The 16,582-nt window shown below is 35.2% G+C and overlaps 2 protein-coding genes across 5 annotated transcripts; one reads left to right on the forward strand and one right to left on the reverse strand.

The window, feature by feature from the left end:
- Positions 1–5,261: 5,261 nt before the first annotated feature.
- On the forward strand, positions 5,262–13,855 carry LOC143461715 (poly(A) polymerase beta-like). 4 transcript variants are annotated; one of them, XM_076959549.1, is made up of 17 exons: positions 5,262–5,603; positions 5,931–6,122; positions 6,612–6,665; positions 8,538–8,739; positions 8,838–8,976; positions 9,652–9,835; positions 10,012–10,163; positions 10,352–10,483; positions 10,785–10,872; positions 11,037–11,099; positions 11,183–11,284; positions 11,375–12,079; positions 12,232–12,444; positions 12,620–12,724; positions 12,818–12,903; positions 12,977–13,025; positions 13,113–13,855. In XM_076959549.1, exons 1-16 carry the CDS (start codon positions 5,388–5,390, stop codon positions 13,002–13,004), a joined length of 2,661 nt encoding a protein of 886 aa, XP_076815664.1. In that variant the 5' UTR covers positions 5,262–5,387; the 3' UTR covers positions 13,005–13,025; positions 13,113–13,855. The 4 variants fall into 4 exon arrangements, with proteins under 4 accessions (XP_076815664.1, XP_076815663.1, XP_076815665.1 ...); XM_076959548.1 differs by having other exon boundaries at positions 12,977–13,855; XM_076959552.1 differs by lacking the exon at positions 5,262–5,603 and having other exon boundaries at positions 6,028–6,122; positions 6,612–7,592; positions 7,669–8,739; positions 12,977–13,855.
- Positions 13,856–13,943: 88 nt separating this feature from the next.
- On the reverse strand, positions 13,944–16,119 carry LOC143461716 (centriole, cilia and spindle-associated protein-like). The gene is made up of 5 exons (XM_076959553.1): positions 15,829–16,119; positions 15,203–15,357; positions 14,911–15,104; positions 14,672–14,782; positions 13,944–14,450 (listed from the first exon to the last, which is right to left on the reverse strand). The coding sequence occupies exons 1-5, from the start codon at positions 16,023–16,025 to the stop codon at positions 14,310–14,312; spliced, it is 798 nt and encodes a 265-aa protein (XP_076815668.1). The 5' UTR covers positions 16,026–16,119; the 3' UTR covers positions 13,944–14,309.
- Between the last annotated feature and the right edge of the window lie 463 nt (positions 16,120–16,582).

Genomic DNA, 16,582 nt, shown 5'->3' on the forward strand with positions numbered 1-16,582 from the left:
GCACTTGACAACTTCAGGAGACAATGGGTAAACAGCAGATTAGGTGAAGATAGTGAAATTGAAAATTACGTACTCAATTCGTTACCGAAGGAACAGCAGTAATAAGCTGTTTTGCATGAACTAGTACCGTATAATTTAGTTTATTTGGGTTCCATGTAATTTAGTATAGTTTTTTGAGAAATTGGTGATAAAATAAACTAGGCCCGTGGTTTAGTATGGTAGTATGGACGTGAGTCAAGTGCCAAATTGGAACTTTTAGTATGGTTTGCGTGATTTGTTTGGTCATTTCATATCCTAGAGTTTTGCAATTTTTGGTAACTTTTGAAAATAATATGGGGAGTTGATGGTTTGTAATTTGTATACCGTAGGTTTTTGGCTAATTGTTGATAATAATATAATTAATTATATTAGGCTTTTAGATTTGTGACGTGGCTTGGACATATGTCAGCAATCAAGTGTGAACTTTTACTATGGTTCGTTGTCTGATTTCTTTGACTAGATTAGCCTAGTTTCTCGACAATTGCATCTTCTCGCCATAAAAGAGTTAAGCAACAATTGAATATCAGATAGCTAGTTTTAACATTTTATAAACTTTCTTCAGTAAATTGTAATTTTTTACAGGGATTATTATCAGTAATTCTGTAATTCATGGCAAAAGTTATTATAAATAGCAGATACTTCAATATTTAAGCTTGCTAGGCTAGTTTAATTTAATCGTCTATTTTGCCGGTTGCCGATTCCCGAGATGTGAAAGAATTACTTACAGTGAACGGCTAGCCGGTTACGCAATTGGTATTTTCCTACTTCGGTAACCAATAAAGCAAACACTTTTTTTACTAAAGTATGAAAATCCGAATACGGCAATTAGGCTAGTATGTGAATTGAAATAGGCCTATTATGCCAATTTTCAACTTACGATGCGGTCTATATTTTAAGGCCGGATTTGCCGAGAACTCGGGTATGCAGACATGCTAACTCAGGTGTGCAGCGGTCAGTTAAGTGTGCCCCTATTCTATCTTTCCCCAGTGCATTTCGTAGCAAACACATTTTGTAACTTGGCTGGGCATGAAAATTTATCAGGTCTAGTATGGTACATACAAGTTCACAATCACAGGAGGCCTTTGTATACTAGACAACAGCTACTCAAATTGTGATCGTCATTTGGTTGTGCACTTGTATACTAGACCCAATTTATCTGTCAATCTCTCGCTATCTGTGAGCTGGATAAATGTTCATCCATTCTAATCGAACTTCAGTCAATCGTGATGATTCAATGGATGAAGCCAGCTTTGCTTATTCATCACGCATCGATGATTTTAAACATTTTTAACAGCGGTGATTGTAACCTTTTCTCTGCTATATGATAATGTTTTTACTTTGTGTCTTGTCCTTAGCATCGTCGTGATTGGACTTAACCGTTGAAACAAACTACCCATAGTCGAATATTATATACACTAATAAGCTGCATAAACTTTTCGTTCGTGGTCCCTTAAACTACAACATAATTGTTTCGCATTGGCAGGTTCTACACATGCAAGGTCGCAGCATAAGACTATATACCATTGGAACGGATGGTTGTTTGAGTTAAATTTAAGCTATTAGGCGGCTGTTTAATTTTACAAACTCAAGTGTGCAGTTTGCTTAAAATTTATCTCGGGTATGCAACTGCCACGAAACACACTTACAATCAACGTTCCCTCTAATTTTTCACGAGTCTGAGCAAACACAATAACTCCCTGAGCGGTCCCTTGGACCACTGTGAGCAACATCAGACGTGCCACGTGCGCACTGTGGCCATTATTATGCGTTTATTTTATTTTTAATTCAGGTTGGATTTTTTTCTTGTGTGCAGCACAGATTTTCTGTGCGCGGAGACCGTGTCAGCAGTGCGCATTTGCGCACGCGCGCAGCTTAGAGGGAACATTGCTTACAATACTTTCTTTCTAAGTTGTTCTTTGTCATTCTGTTAATTTTCAACCATAATTGGCAATTTTTTTTCAATGTCTCTATCAAAGAAAAGACAGAATGCAGATGTTAATGAACAACTTCTTTTTTCGTTTCTAAAAGATTTCATAGTATGACTAAAAAGTTGTGTGGCCCGCTTACTCAGCTGAAACTGACAAAGTGGCCCGCAACAGTGAATAGGTTCATCACCCCTGGTGTAAATCAACTAAAAACTATGTTTAAATGTTGAATTAAATTACTAAGCTATATAGGCTGCTTAATGAAATACATGCATTTTTTAAACTTAAAGTGACATAGTTTATGACCCCAACTTTCACATCTCAGAAGACTAAATTACCTCAACAATAAATTTGAACAATAAATAGACAAGGTTCGAACCCAAAACCTCCAGCAATTGATGCCAATCAGACCGACCATACCACATACGGCAGTTTTTGACAAGAAATCGTGTGTACAAATGTGCAGATTTTGGAGTGATGCCATGCATTAAAGCCCCCATACTTTGTTTATTTATTATGACTTGGCAATCAAATAAGAAACTTTTTTTTGTTTGTATATAATAATTCGTAGGGATAACCAAAGTAGAATACTAATGGTTTCTAGAACAGAGAAGGCAATTCTAGAATTTATTTCAAAACGTTGCATTTCTAGTGAGTTGTATAATCCAGCACTTAGCAACAGATTTTTTTAAACTTTGTTGTTTAAAAACGCCAAAAACTACCGTACTATAGACTTATAAGCCAGTAAGCCCACTTATGCAAGCCTAAAAAAGCAGCAGTGGGCTTATACGCTGTACCTATTTCTACCGAGCAAAATTGTTGCATACTACAGTACATCTAATGAATGAATGCAAATTTTGCAATTTGTCCAAAAAAATTTAGCGACGGTCGGCGTAATTAAAATGTATTATTTAGACATCAACTTTGTTTTAAAACTGTAAATGTCCTCAAAATTCTTTCTATATCGTACTTCTTGTTTCCACAAAATTATAATGTAAAGTAAATGTTTCTTTAATGATACACTTACAATACGTCTTCTGAGCACAAGGTTGAGAGTTGTGACTTGAACGTCGAATGAATAAAAGCATAAAATGTGTTCTACTGTTTTGGCTTTTGCATTCATTCTACAAACATGTCTTTAGTGTTTGCATGCTTGGACTCGAAGTTTTATGACAGATGTTTTGTTTTTAAACAATGCGTCACTGGGAATGTAGTTAATGTTTTTCCTTACCACATATTATGTTTAGTTGTCTGTGCAACGGTTGCCTGTTTCAATACTGGTATTTCACATCTTTTTTCCTCTTATTGCCTGGACAAAGGGTAAGCTTGACGAGTGAAAAGGTACTGACAGTACCTGAGTAACGATAGAAAACTTAAGCAAAAAACCTTGAAATTGCGCCGGATCAATCACGTCTTGGCCATGCGTCCAATGCATGATAATTAATTAGCGTAAGGCCACTATGTCACCGCAACTGAACTTCTCTGTTCTTATTTATCCACTTGCAACAATAAGCACAGCTTAAGAGTGTGTAAACGAATAATGTTGAAACAATAAACAAGAAAAAAGTAACACTTTGGCTCATATGCATATGTCATTCGTTCTTGCAGGAATGAGAAAAGCGTAAGTGGGCTTTATGTAACAAAGCATTTTCGAATCTCAGGATTCGTTAAACCACACAATTTGGATTCGAATACCTGTGAATTTGAAATTCTACTTGGCCATCACTAATAATTGGGCATGAAGATAAAAAAGTTTGGCGTGCACATTGATGAATCTCATGCATGAAGGTGAATCTCATGCGTGAAGGTGCCACACTTTCCACTTTGGCCAATCGCTAACCACTACGCCACCGAGTTTCTTGTTTCCCTTTTCCAAAACAAGAGTATTAAACCCATTAGCGAAAATCTGCTGATTACAGTGTTGTGATCTTGCAACTTCGGTAAACGGACGCCAGTGTAATAATCATTTCACATATGTACATATGCTTTTTTGCAGTTTTTAAGAACTAGGAAAATGTTAGTCTAACATAATTTATATAATACATCAAAAAAAGTAGTTTACAGGGCAATGGGCTATACTACAGTAGACCTAATTTAATAATTTTTGCTCCTTAGGTTTTGCTTTAATTATGGTGGACGAAAAATTTGTGTCGTGGTAGGCGGTTGCAAACGTATTGGCAGCGATGGTAATTACCACAAGTAAGACAGGCAAGTGTGGCAAGGATTTACGGCAAAAACATAAAATACGGTAATATACAGTCAGAGAAAGATTAAATTTTAGTGTCAGCGCAGTCACTAAGATATATATCCTATTAAACCAAGGTATTTTTTATCCAAAATTTTAACACAGATTTGATTGAAAGGTGGGAAGATTAAATTCATGTACTATACACTTTTGTCATATGCAATTATACATACTGCAGTATACAGTAGTGTGGCGCACGCGTGCACGAAACTCATCAATATGTACACCCAATATTTACAAGTTCAATCCAATTTGCAAGAATCAAGACAAATTTAGTTGAGTAAACGCTAGTTTATGACCAGTAAACAAGGATTTAAGTCTTCAATGCCAACTATTTTGTAAAATGTCTGTATCTGATTGAATGATTTTTCACCAAAAATTGCTATGTTTTCCAATCGAGTTCATTTATCGATCATGGTGTACAGTATGATATCGGAATCTTTATCCTTGATCTAAGGAAAGCTTTTGCACTAGTTAAATTCAGCGATGAATTGTTGTATATACTTGTGAAGCCAGAGTTGTCGAGTTTATTCTTGGGCATTTTCTGATATATGCATTTTTCTTTTGTTTTTGACCCTTATGGTATAGGGGATTTTTACCAACGTGGAAAATTATTAATCAGGAATACAATTTACCCATTAAAAGAGGATGACAATTGAAATATCGAGGAATATGTGACATGACATGTGGCATGACGAATATGTGGCATGACAGCACAAGCTGTTGACATCATGATTTTGTCATGATGTCCTTGACTTTTTGTATATCTACATCTGCTATTCAGAGTGTCATGTTTCTACATTAAACTATTTTGCTACCTTCGACCACATTGTTGCATAATCGTTCAAAGTTGCCCCATTCTACAGTATTTTTGTTTGAAGGAAAAAGATTTGTGTTTAAGCGTGATGATTTATTTGTTAAAAAAGACAAAGGCCAAACTCAATATACACTGCATATTGGATGGAAGGGTGTCATGGGCTTACATATTTAACTATTTACACAGTTATAAATTATATATTGATATATAAGTATATGCATAAAACATTTTATGTTGAATAACGATTGCTTCATCAATTTATAGTATTTAGGAGCATAATATTAGCACCAGTGTATTTGAAGTTAATATTAGTATTGTAAATTTCATGCATGCTTAGTGTAATTCAGACTTGGTTGTAGTCATGGATCAACAGTCCAATAAAGCTTATGGCATTACGTCGCCCATCAGTATGCAAGGTCCCACGGCAAAAGATGAAATTTTGACCCAAAAATTACGAGAGGTCATCGAACCATTTGGTGTATTTGAAGCAAAAGAGGAAATGGAGAAACGCCATGTTGTTCTTGGAAAATTAAATGAGTTGGTTAGAAAATTTGTAGTAAAAGTCAGTGAAGAAAGGGTAAGTATGGTTTTATTAGGTTTATGATCATACATTGTAACACAAGCAGAGTTTGCGCGTAACAATTCAAAGAAGTAAACGTTTGTAAAGAAAGTTAGTACAGTGCGTCACCAATATGTTCAATTTAGACCCTTTGCAGTAGAAGTAACTGAATAATAATATAGCCAAATTGGAACTGGACCATTTTGGTAATAATACTGGAAGCCTATGCAATACTTTCAATATGTATTTGAATTTGCTGCCTCCACTTAAAATTTAATTTCTTAAAGAGGTTGCAATTGAGGTCTGAATTCATACATTTTATAAATATCTTTGTTCAATCAACAGAAACTTCCGCAATCATTAATTGATTCTTCTGGTGGAAAACTGTACACGTTTGGCTCATACAGGCTCGGAGTTTGTGCCAGAGGAGCAGATATTGATACCCTGTGTGTTGTACCAAGACATGTTAATAGAAGTGATTTTTTTTCAACGTTTTATAATCTGTTGAAAGATTGTCCTGAAGTCTCAGAGCCGAGGGTAAGATTATTTGTAATGTTGTGTAACTAGTTTCAAAGAGTTGTCCAGCGCAAACTAAAAGATCTGATAAAATTGTGAAGCTCATTGAAGAATATGTTTTGAATAGTTTTAAAGCCAAGTTACAAGCTGCATTGTCCACTAATTCTTCCTCACTAAAATTTGTAAGAGCGACTTAATGCTGTCATTGCCATAGAAATCAATTTCTGATCATTTTTGTAAGCATTGTGCAGCTTCATAATCAAAAGAAGCTGAAGGGCTAAGATTTTGCATTCACATATATTTGATTAACTATCAACTTGTTACACATGCTTCGAATTTTTGTATTTGGTAAGACACGCACTTTTATAAGTTGTTATAGTGCAAAAACACTTTTGTATCATCTTTTAATCTGTTTCAGAAAAAGTTATTTTGGAAATATATGTAAACCCTACATAGCTGTTTAGATTACATTGAACATTATGTACAGTAATAAAGCATTTTTGTGTCCAGGCAATTGAAGACGCTTTTGTTCCAGTAATTAAGTTAAAGTTCTCTGATATAGAGGTAAGAAGTATGCATTTAAAGTGAGCTGCAAGTTCAAAAACAAGTTGATCTTATATGAAATAACACTATTAACTGAACATTCTGGTAAAATATTAAAAAAATAGTTTGTACAGTAGTTAGGTAGTTATCGGCAAAAGAAAATTGCAAAATGTCTCAGTTTTTGGCCTTCTCTGTGTCGTATATCAAAGCTTTTATCATTTCATGATTAGTCAATTTACTTGACTACATGCTGTTGCTTTGCTTGCGAGTTAGTCATAGGAGTTTAGCCTACCAATTAGGCGTCGTGTGAAGAAATTAACAGCATGAAGCTTTGTAATTGAATAAATTACGATTGTTTTAAACATAAATAATATGGTAACCCAATCATTTGCGTCCGTGAAAATACGGTATCTTCTGGACTGCAAAGGCTACTCCAAACCGTACTCGCTGCTGCGGTTGGACTCTAGGCTGTCACCAATCAAGCTATTAGCAGTTAGAGCTATTTACACAGCTATAACAGATACATACAAGTCATACGTGATATACAGTAGGTAGAGCTAAATTTTTGAATGTTGTCTGTGATTATGTATGACATCACAATAGCCTTGATATACGTCACAATCATAGCCAATTTTACGATTTTCTTTTGCTTATGATTACCTAACTAAGAATTACTTTTCAAAACAATTTTACCAGAATGTTCAGTGAGTAGTGTTCTTTCTTATAAGATCAATTTGTTTTTGGACTTGTTCCTCCCTTTAAGCATTTGAAAAGAATTTTATGCTCCTAGCATTAAACACCAAACACTGTTGTCCCTTTGTTTGTGTCGGAGAAGTTTTATTGTTGTTTTTTGTATGAAAGTTTTCTTCCAAGTCCAGAAAAACACTTAAATAAGATTATCATATACGTATATATATATTTGCATATATTAGTCAACAAGCGATTTAGGCATGGGACTATGTTATGTTTAGGCTATGTTGTGTTGCTATGTTTAGACTATGTTATGTTTAGGCTATATATTTAGGCATGGGACTATGTTGGTGTTATTTCGCATAATTGTTGTTATTTTTAGAAAGCGACTACTGTATCTAACTTAACATGCCTTTAATTTAGTTTACTTGTAGACACACAAACAAAGTAGTATAAAAACTGTTTGAAACTGTGTCTGAAAGTTCTACAAAATGCTGTTTATTGCAAGTGCACTAGCAATTTGTTTATGTATGTTATAATGCGCACACTATGTTGCAGCTCACATAATTGCTTAGTGGAGTAGATATAAAGTGTAGAAATGCAGAACAGGCTTCAAGAAACACAGATTTAAATATGTATGTCTGTTGCTAAAAAAGACTTGTGTACTTTGGTAAAACTTTTTTCTGTTAGCCTTGAGACCATTTAAGCGATGGATGGAGTATTAACTTTATTTTCTCAGTGATTATGTACTTATTAATAACTATTTAGAAGAATTACTGGTTTGTGGTTGTATTTTTTGCTGTTACGATAATTACCTCCAGTTTATCCTACATTATAATTTATCATCAGTGATGACAGGGTTAGTCAATTAGAAACAAACTATCTGTAGTCTGTATTTAGAAGGACAATTGAAATCTTATATTTAAAGTGTTTTATATCACCTGACGTTGATAGAAACTGTTTCCGTGTAAATTGATTAGGTTATTCCATATTCGTATTGGAAGACAGATTCCAATGGCACATGCTGCTTGGCGTTTACTGTATGTTATGTATTTATACACAATTGTGTTTATTGCGTATATTAAAATTCATCAGAATAACTATAGCTATGTGCTTTTATCATTGAGTGACCATAAGTTGTTCAGTAGTTTGTGCATTTTCATGCTTTTTGTTAGTCACTCACAGCATTTGTATTCTTTGAAGATTGATGTTCTTTTTTCGCGACTGGCTTTACAAGTTATACCAGATGATCAAGATCTACGCAATGATAGTTTGTTAAAGAATCTCGACATACGTTGCATAAGGAGCTTAAATGGGTGCAGAGTTACTGATGAAATCCTTCATCTTGTCCCAAATAAGGAAAATTTCCGTCTTACTTTACGTGCCATAAAACTGTGGGCAAAAAGTAGGTTACGATTAAAAAAAATAATTCTGCAAAACCTTGGTTTACCAAAGCTTATCAATTAAACGTTTTTCTTAATACATATATATCTGTCTTACCAGATAGAGGGATATACAGCAATATGCTTGGTTATCTGGGTGGTGTTTCATGGGCCATGCTTGTTGCGAGAACTTGTCAACTTTATCCGAATGCCATTGCCTCCACTTTGCTTCATCGATTCTTTTGGCTATTTTCTCAATGGTAACCTACTTTGTGGACTAGATTTTCTTTGTATAAAACTGTATCAAAACAATTGTGCATGAGGCTAATAAAGAGTCCATACATGTGTGACAGAAATAACTATAGATAAGTCATATAGTAGAATTTATTCCAACTGGCCTGTTTGTCAAAACCACCGGCTAGTCCTGTTAAACTTAGTGACGTAACAGACTAACAGTGCATAGGCAAAAGTCCATAATGTATTTTGCAATCTACAATGGAAGTCTCTAAATACCGCAAAGAAAATTAATAGAACTAAGACAATTAAGAGAACCTAAGATGTCTATGGTATACTGCTTGCTTAGTTCTCTTACTCAGCTAATTCTCTTAGCTCTCTTAGTCTTCTTGCGATATTTAGAGAGGTCCATCTACGATTACATAGCTGGTGTACATATTGCAAATTGTTCATTGACACATTTTGATTCTTTCGGAATGAAAGGGGATAGAAATGATTTACTTTATGTTGCTTGTTGCGGGAAATATTACTTGGGTACTTTACAGAACTCTAATGACCCCCAGAAACGAATTAAGATTGTGTGTTGGGGTATGACGTTAGTGAATTTATTTGGTAAAACTATTTAAACTTCGCTGCAAAAATTATAGCCGCTTGTCCTTCTGTTACGTGCATTCAGTTCAGAATTCATAATATTTTAACAGGCAATGGCCAAAACCAGTCTTATTAAAACAACCAGATGAAAACAATCAACTTAATCTGCCGGTGTGGGATCCACGCTATAACCCATCTGATCGTCTTCATCTTATGCCTATTATCACTCCTGCCTACCCTCAACAAAACTCAACATATAACGTCACTCGATCATCTCTCACAGTAATGAAAGGGGTAAGTGTGACACCACTAGCTATTTTGTTAACTTGTCCTTTTAATGTTTGTGAGCATTTTGGCAATAAACTTTGCTAGACATTACCAGCTGTTTGGTGCTGCTAACATTTTCTAACTTTTTTATTGCACTAACTATATATACATAATAAGTTTGAATATGTTTTTTTACCTGGTAGGAATTTATTGAAGCGTATCGAATTACAATGAATGTGCAAGAAAACAAAGCATCATGGTGTGAGCTATTTGAAAAACCAAATTTCTTCAACGAATACAAACATTTCATTGTATTGACTGCAAGTGCAGAAACAGAGGAACACTTCAACTTGTGGTAAAATGCTGTTTGTAAACATTCAATCATTTTACGACTGATTTGATTTCTGTCTGTTTAGACTGACCATAATTATTAACTAGTTTCGGTAAAACAATTTCAAACTGTTAAACTATAGCTAATAATTAGTTTTATGCCACTACACTTAAGTGATAAAATGTTATTATTCTCATATTTTTTCTTTGCAGGACTGGACTGGTTGAGTCAAAAATAAGGATTTTAGTTGGGTATTTGGAACGAAATGATTACATTCTGATTGCCCACATTAACCAGAAGTCATACTCGCAACACTTTTCAACCATGATAGAAAATGTTGAAAGGTTAGTCTAATCAATTTAATGTTATATGAAATTTAGGTTATAAGCTAATTCCGGAAATCATTCCCTTTCACATAGCTAGGCAATACGGGTGATCAGGATCCTTGGTTTAGTTATGAATTAATTTTTCTGGTATGTAAATCTATGTTTGCCATATTCTATTACATCAGTAATTCTGGGAGCTTACTCAAATTGTAGACCTGACCCTGATCAATGCTCCTGTTAGTAGCAACTGCGACATTTATTTTTTGACATTGTGTACATTTATGGTTGTGACCAATGTCTCATTTTCAATACCTGATAGGACCAACTTTGTGACACGATGGTTTTTGGGATTACGATTTATCAAGGATCTCTTCAGCACCAATATCAACTTAACTCATGACATCCAGGTTCTCATTTACTTGAACAAAGTTTCACTGGTGTGATGCAAACATGGCTACCTTTAGAATCTGAAACTGTTTTAATTGTAGTTGTTCATCTATTCAACTGATGATAACAAAATATGTTTGTAAAGGCAGTCTGAATACCCATGTGCTGTAATGATTTATCACAGGCTTTTACCGATACCCTTCACCGCCAAGCGCATACTTCCAAAGTGTACAAAGAAGATATGAAGGTAATGTACAGAAAGCATTGTTCATCTGTTGGCAGCTTGTTGTCAAGCAACCTGTAAGGCCTTAAGGAAAGCATTTTCTACAGGTTGAAGCTACCTATGCACGTCGCAGTAGGCTTGCTCCATTTCTGCCAGAAGAAGTTGCTGCTACTATTCGCTCATCCAAAATTATGTCAACAAGAAAAAAGGTCAGTTGTTTTTTGTTCTTTCATCGGGGTGTTATTTTTGTTTGGTTAGTTTTTTTGTTAAGTTATTTTTTTATATTTTATTTCAAACAGGCACAAATGAATTCCGCTGTAGATATGTCCATTGACAACAACGGTAGTTCATCAATTGATAACTCAAACAACAGTTGCGTTAGAACAGACTCTCCAATTCCTAGTGCCAACTCATCCTTAAATAATGTTTCTATGATATCCGTTGAATCTGAGACCCGGGATAACACACCAACTCCTCCACCCACCATGGAGGTCATCAGCAAATCAGAGAAGGTCTCATCATCACAGTTAGCAAGATCAAATTTGTCATACTCCGAAACTCCGATGATCACATCCCCATCAAAGCCTACCATGTGCACATCTGTGCAGAGTGCTCCAACAAATTTAAATCATTCTGAGGCAAATACAAAAGAATTTGGAATCACCAGGACCATCGTCGTTAACTCTGTTAATAACATGGCACCTCATGAGGTCATGCTTAGTCAAAATATATCAGTTTTGGGCTCCTCAAAGGTAGACAGCTCTTTATCACAGCACAAGATAGCAAATACCACACAGTCCTCCATGTCAACCATTCCCACCTTAGTCGGAGGCAATCGTGGAAATCAGATTCCCACTGTCAGTCGACATTCGAGAAACCAGATGGACTCACAAAGCGGCAACCGGCACCCATCGATGCCTATCCGGACCATACCAGTTTTAACCCGCCCGAGCCAGGTGGGCTGTGACCAGTCTAATATTTATGGAGCAGCTAATCCCCCTCAGGTAATAAGTCCTGTTAACTTTCATATATTCCATACAAACGCACATGGCAATGCACAGAATGTTACTTTTCTATTTATCACCATTTTTTTACAGTTTAACCATGTCTAAATTTGTAAGTGAAACATCTTGCTCCAATATTTTGGTGATTTCAGGTTTCGCAGATTTCGACATTCTATCAAGCCCAGCCTATCCAGACCATTCGCAGTGGACAAGCGATTCCAACTTCTTATAACCCAATGCAGCAGAATCTAAACTCATCCTATCAGACTTTTCAGCAGGTTTCACCTATATCAGTCAGTCATCGTCTAATACATCCAAGTAACATGTATGCTTATAATCAACTGCCTGGAAGTGGCCATTCAAAGGTAAGGTTACTGTTGTAAAATTTGCTGACTTTCCATCCTTATTAAGCATATGATATTTTATTCTTTCCATGTGGCAAGTAACAGTTTTCAATATGTTAATTATTCATTTTTCATGCCATGCGTATACCGTTTGAGCTGTGAATTTTTATTGAAAGTTATTGAAATTTTATATCAGCCAATTGATATCAAAGCGAGCTCTTTGAAGAGACCACATTCCCCACTTCAAAACGATCCTTATTTCAGTCCGAAGTTGTTCAGTCCAGACCGGAATTCGAGCATTGTAAGGAATGTTAAAGAATTGTAACATTTGTAAACATGTGCATTTCCATAATAAAGATCTAAGTATGTTTGCCAAAATTTTCCTGCGTTGCAGAGACCCGGAGCTGAACTATTAGATTCACCACCATCTCAAATTCGTACAGTTCCAGTATTAAAGGATAATATAAAGTTAAAAACGAAGTGAGTGTTTTAATATGTAGTGAGCTTGTCGCCATTATATGTTTTTTAACAACCAGTCGTTTCACACAATCAGGATCGGATCACATACAACCCGCAGATGACACTAAAGCAACGCCTTATCGGTATCAATTCATTTATATCTTAAAGTTTACTTCCTTGCAGCTGTGCTAGAATCGTGTCTTTTCCGTTATGAATGCCTTTCTTTGCAGCTCGATGTCTAAGGTTTGAGGGGTGAATGCCGCGCCTTTTTGGCGGTTTGGTTAGAGGGGCAACTGCTCTGTATGATGAAACCCACGCTTGGGTACGTATGCGAGTGCCAGTGGCCATTTACTACTTAAGTTGGTAATGAGAGGACATTACGTGTTTTTAATCAGCGCGCTACTATTTTCGTACTTTACTGCATTTTATAAAAAAAAAAACACAAAAAGAAAATGAAAAAATTCTGAGGTCGCATGATGGAAAAAGATGAAAGCAAAACTCCAGACAGTCAAAATTTGTGTGACTGTAACTAAAAGAGGGCATTGGAACCATTCATTGTTGAAGTTTATGATTCATACGTTGTGTTGAACATTTGCAATGCTTCAGGAAATAACTGGGGAAGGTTTTCATTTGTCCATGTGCCTTAATGTTTTTTTGCATTGCTATTTTGTTTACCTATTGAACAATTTTTATAGATGAATTAACATGAAATGTCCAGGGATTAAGTTCAAAAATCCACCTAATATATTGTTTTTTCAATGAGATTTAGAGGTTCCAGTTTTGAATTGTGTGAATTCTGAAGGAGTTTGTATTCTACATTGCATTGTACAGTTAAATCCCAGTGATGTTTTAATCTTTAAGTTAATTTTCCATCCTAAATTGCATTGTAGATTTTCCATCAGTTTCCAATTGTGTATTTGTTGTACTTTTGGCGTACCTAGGCAAAAAATATTAATAAAATAAAGCGACCCATTCAGGTTTGAAAGTTAAACATAGAAATGCTAAGATGATTACAGTACAGTTTTGACAACTGTGACAGCCAATGAAAACACGACAAAGAGTTTTGTTCACCCAATATAAATTTATATATAAAAAATCACTGTACAAAACTTAGTTTTCAGCAGCTGATAACCTGATAAAAATACACACTTTAAACATATATAGCAGCAATATATAATCTAATGCTTTGGCACATCAGCAAAGCAAACTGTAGAAAACAAATGATGTGTGACCAGAATATGCTCATACTAACTTAATATAATAAAACTTTGTTTGAAATTAAGATGAATGTAGTAAGCACGACAAGATACTGTTTACATATTTTGAGTGAGTAAATGAAGGAATGAGTTCAGAATTGTGAAATGTTTCAAATAATGAGCTGCAAATATTAACCCCGAGACGACTAAGCCTGGAAGTCTTTTAAGGAATCAAGTTTTCCATTGGCAAGTTGATCTTGGTCTGCTTGCCTTTTTCTTTTTCCGAGATGGTGCTGAGCTTGGTCGTGAAGACTGACTCGAATAGCATCTTTGATACTCGCTTTGCCATGCCGCAGAATCACTCTGTTTTTTCTAGAGTAAAAGAATCATAAGTATGATTACAATTCACAACAGTCAAGTTTAACAAAAATATGACAGCATTGTGAAACCCAATTTAGCAGTAAGTCATTTGCAACATACACAGCTATGTTTTTGTTAACTTCAGTTGCATTCAAGCCTAATAAGATTCAATTGAATGATTTTAACATAAATTCTAATCTTTTTTGCTGGATAAAAACATAGCACGTCTTCACCTGACTTAATACAACCGATAGAGCCGTGGACGGTCGACTTTCCGCTTTTTCTTTTTGTCTCTTTTTTTCCAGAGCTATATAATGAAGTCGCTTTAGTGCCGCTGGATAAACCTGTCATTAAGAAGTGCAAATCATGGATTTGATTAAGATTAAAACTTATATTGCATTAGCTGTATAAGGGGCAGGACATCATCAGCAGTAAAATATTGAGAGAAAGTTAAGCTAATTGGTTACCCTACCATATCTTTTGGGGCTTGAATGTTATGAGTTTTTTGTCTTCCAGTTTCTAATGTCTTGTCCGCCCACCCATAAGCTACAAAGGGAGGCTTTTCAACACTCTCTCCTCTTGAACGACTCTTACTGCGTGAAGTACCACGCTCTCCGGACTTGGTCTTGCTTTTAGAGCGACATTTTCTCTTGGCACTGCTTCGATCTAAAGAAACATCACACGATATATAACAAACATTCAGAATAAACTATGGTTCTGCATCATATACTCTGATATATATTTCAATGTTTCGGGTGACTTACCCATATTTTCTGTAGATTTACAGTTATCTAGAGCGTTTGATTTCTCATTTTTTACTTTTGGGTGCCCATCAGTTCCAACATCACTCATCTCAATTTCTTCAGATAAACGCTTGGTGACTGCCTCTTCTGGTGGAGACATTGATTCATCAACAGGTCTATGGTACATATACAAGGAATGTTAAATAAACCAGTGGAATGCTTAAAACTTGGCTGGGCTACATGGAGAACAACTTTTTTGTATTTGTATTCCCACATTTTAAAACTGCAGATTAGATTAAAATGTTCGTTATATCATTATGATGTTATGACCGAAAATAATAATTAATGTCACCATGAAAATATGTTTGACCTTTAGAAAATATTCGTTCAGTTATCCCAAGCCTTAAAATGCTTTTAAATAATCAAGCTAACATAATTTCTAATATTACCATTAGCCTAGATTGGAAAGTTTGCTTAGTGTGCGGAGGATTAAAATTAATTGTGCCTATAATTGACTATTGTTTCAACTTGTTGATTTGGCATGGAGGATTTCTCACCCAACAGCAACAAACTTACCAATCTGGCTAGTAGCCTACTCATCAGATATTTAAACCAATACCTCATACATCAATTAATGAAACGCATACTCATTTTTTTCATTGGTGAGGTTTTGACTATTTCCATCACTACTTTCAGAATCCCACTGAATAAGCATATGTCTATTTTCTTTGTCACGTCGTCGCTGGCGATATGTTAATTGTTCTTCATAAACCATTTTAAAATAATCTTTGTCCGGTGATCCATAGCACTGCTGATATTCGGACTTTCGTGAGCGAAGCTTCATAGCTGTGTTTTACGAACGATACAGTAGCCTATTTCAAAGTTATATAGCCTATTCACGGTTTACAATTGCTGCAACAAAGCACAATCCGTCTTCTGATATAAGTGAACACAACAAACCATGATTTTAATCACAAACACTACGCTTAAAACTACATGTAAATTAAATAAATTGACTAACAACAAAATCCATCATCCAAGTCCTATCTTTAAACAACCAACGTCCAACTGCTGCTCTGCAGCAAAAAAAACTCTGCAACTCCGTTCATCGAAAACAACAAATACTGCTTTTTTGTTAATTCTAGCTGTAACATAGAAAAATATAAACTTGTTTGTCATAAGATGCTACATTTTGTCGTTAATGTTGTATCTATTGCCATCGCACTGAGACTGGAATCTCCTCATACAACCATCGACTGTTAAAGACATACCATAAAGACCATAAAAGACCATAAAAACAAACTAGTTTCATTAAGTTGATTTTATGAATATTAATTCAACTATCGATTGGTAAACAAAAACGCAAATTTTCGTTGTCGAATAGTGATGTCATAATCACAA

The sequence above is a fragment of the Clavelina lepadiformis genome, chromosome 6 (genome assembly GCF_947623445.1).
Source record: "Clavelina lepadiformis chromosome 6, kaClaLepa1.1, whole genome shotgun sequence".
Lineage (NCBI taxonomy): Eukaryota > Metazoa > Chordata > Ascidiacea > Aplousobranchia > Clavelinidae > Clavelina > Clavelina lepadiformis.

Coding starts and splice junctions, on each gene's coding strand:
- LOC143461715 (XM_076959548.1), top strand. CDS start 5,388: ATGGATCAACAGTCCAATAAAGCTTATGGCATTACGTCGCCCATCAGT. Junction 6,666..8,537: donor TAAAGTTCTCTGATATAGAG/GTAAGAAGTATG, acceptor TATTCTTTGAAG/ATTGATGTTCTTTTTTCGCG. Junction 8,740..8,837: donor CATAAAACTGTGGGCAAAAA/GTAGGTTACGAT, acceptor CTGTCTTACCAG/ATAGAGGGATATACAGCAAT.
- LOC143461716 (XM_076959553.1), bottom strand. CDS start 16,025: ATGAAGCTTCGCTCACGAAAGTCCGAATATCAGCAGTGCTATGGATCA. Junction 15,105..15,202: donor TAAATCTACAGAAAATATGG/GTAAGTCACCCG, acceptor ATGTTTCTTTAG/ATCGAAGCAGTGCCAAGAGA. Junction 14,451..14,671: donor TATCGGTTGTATTAAGTCAG/GTGAAGACGTGC, acceptor CTTTTACTCTAG/AAAAAACAGAGTGATTCTGC.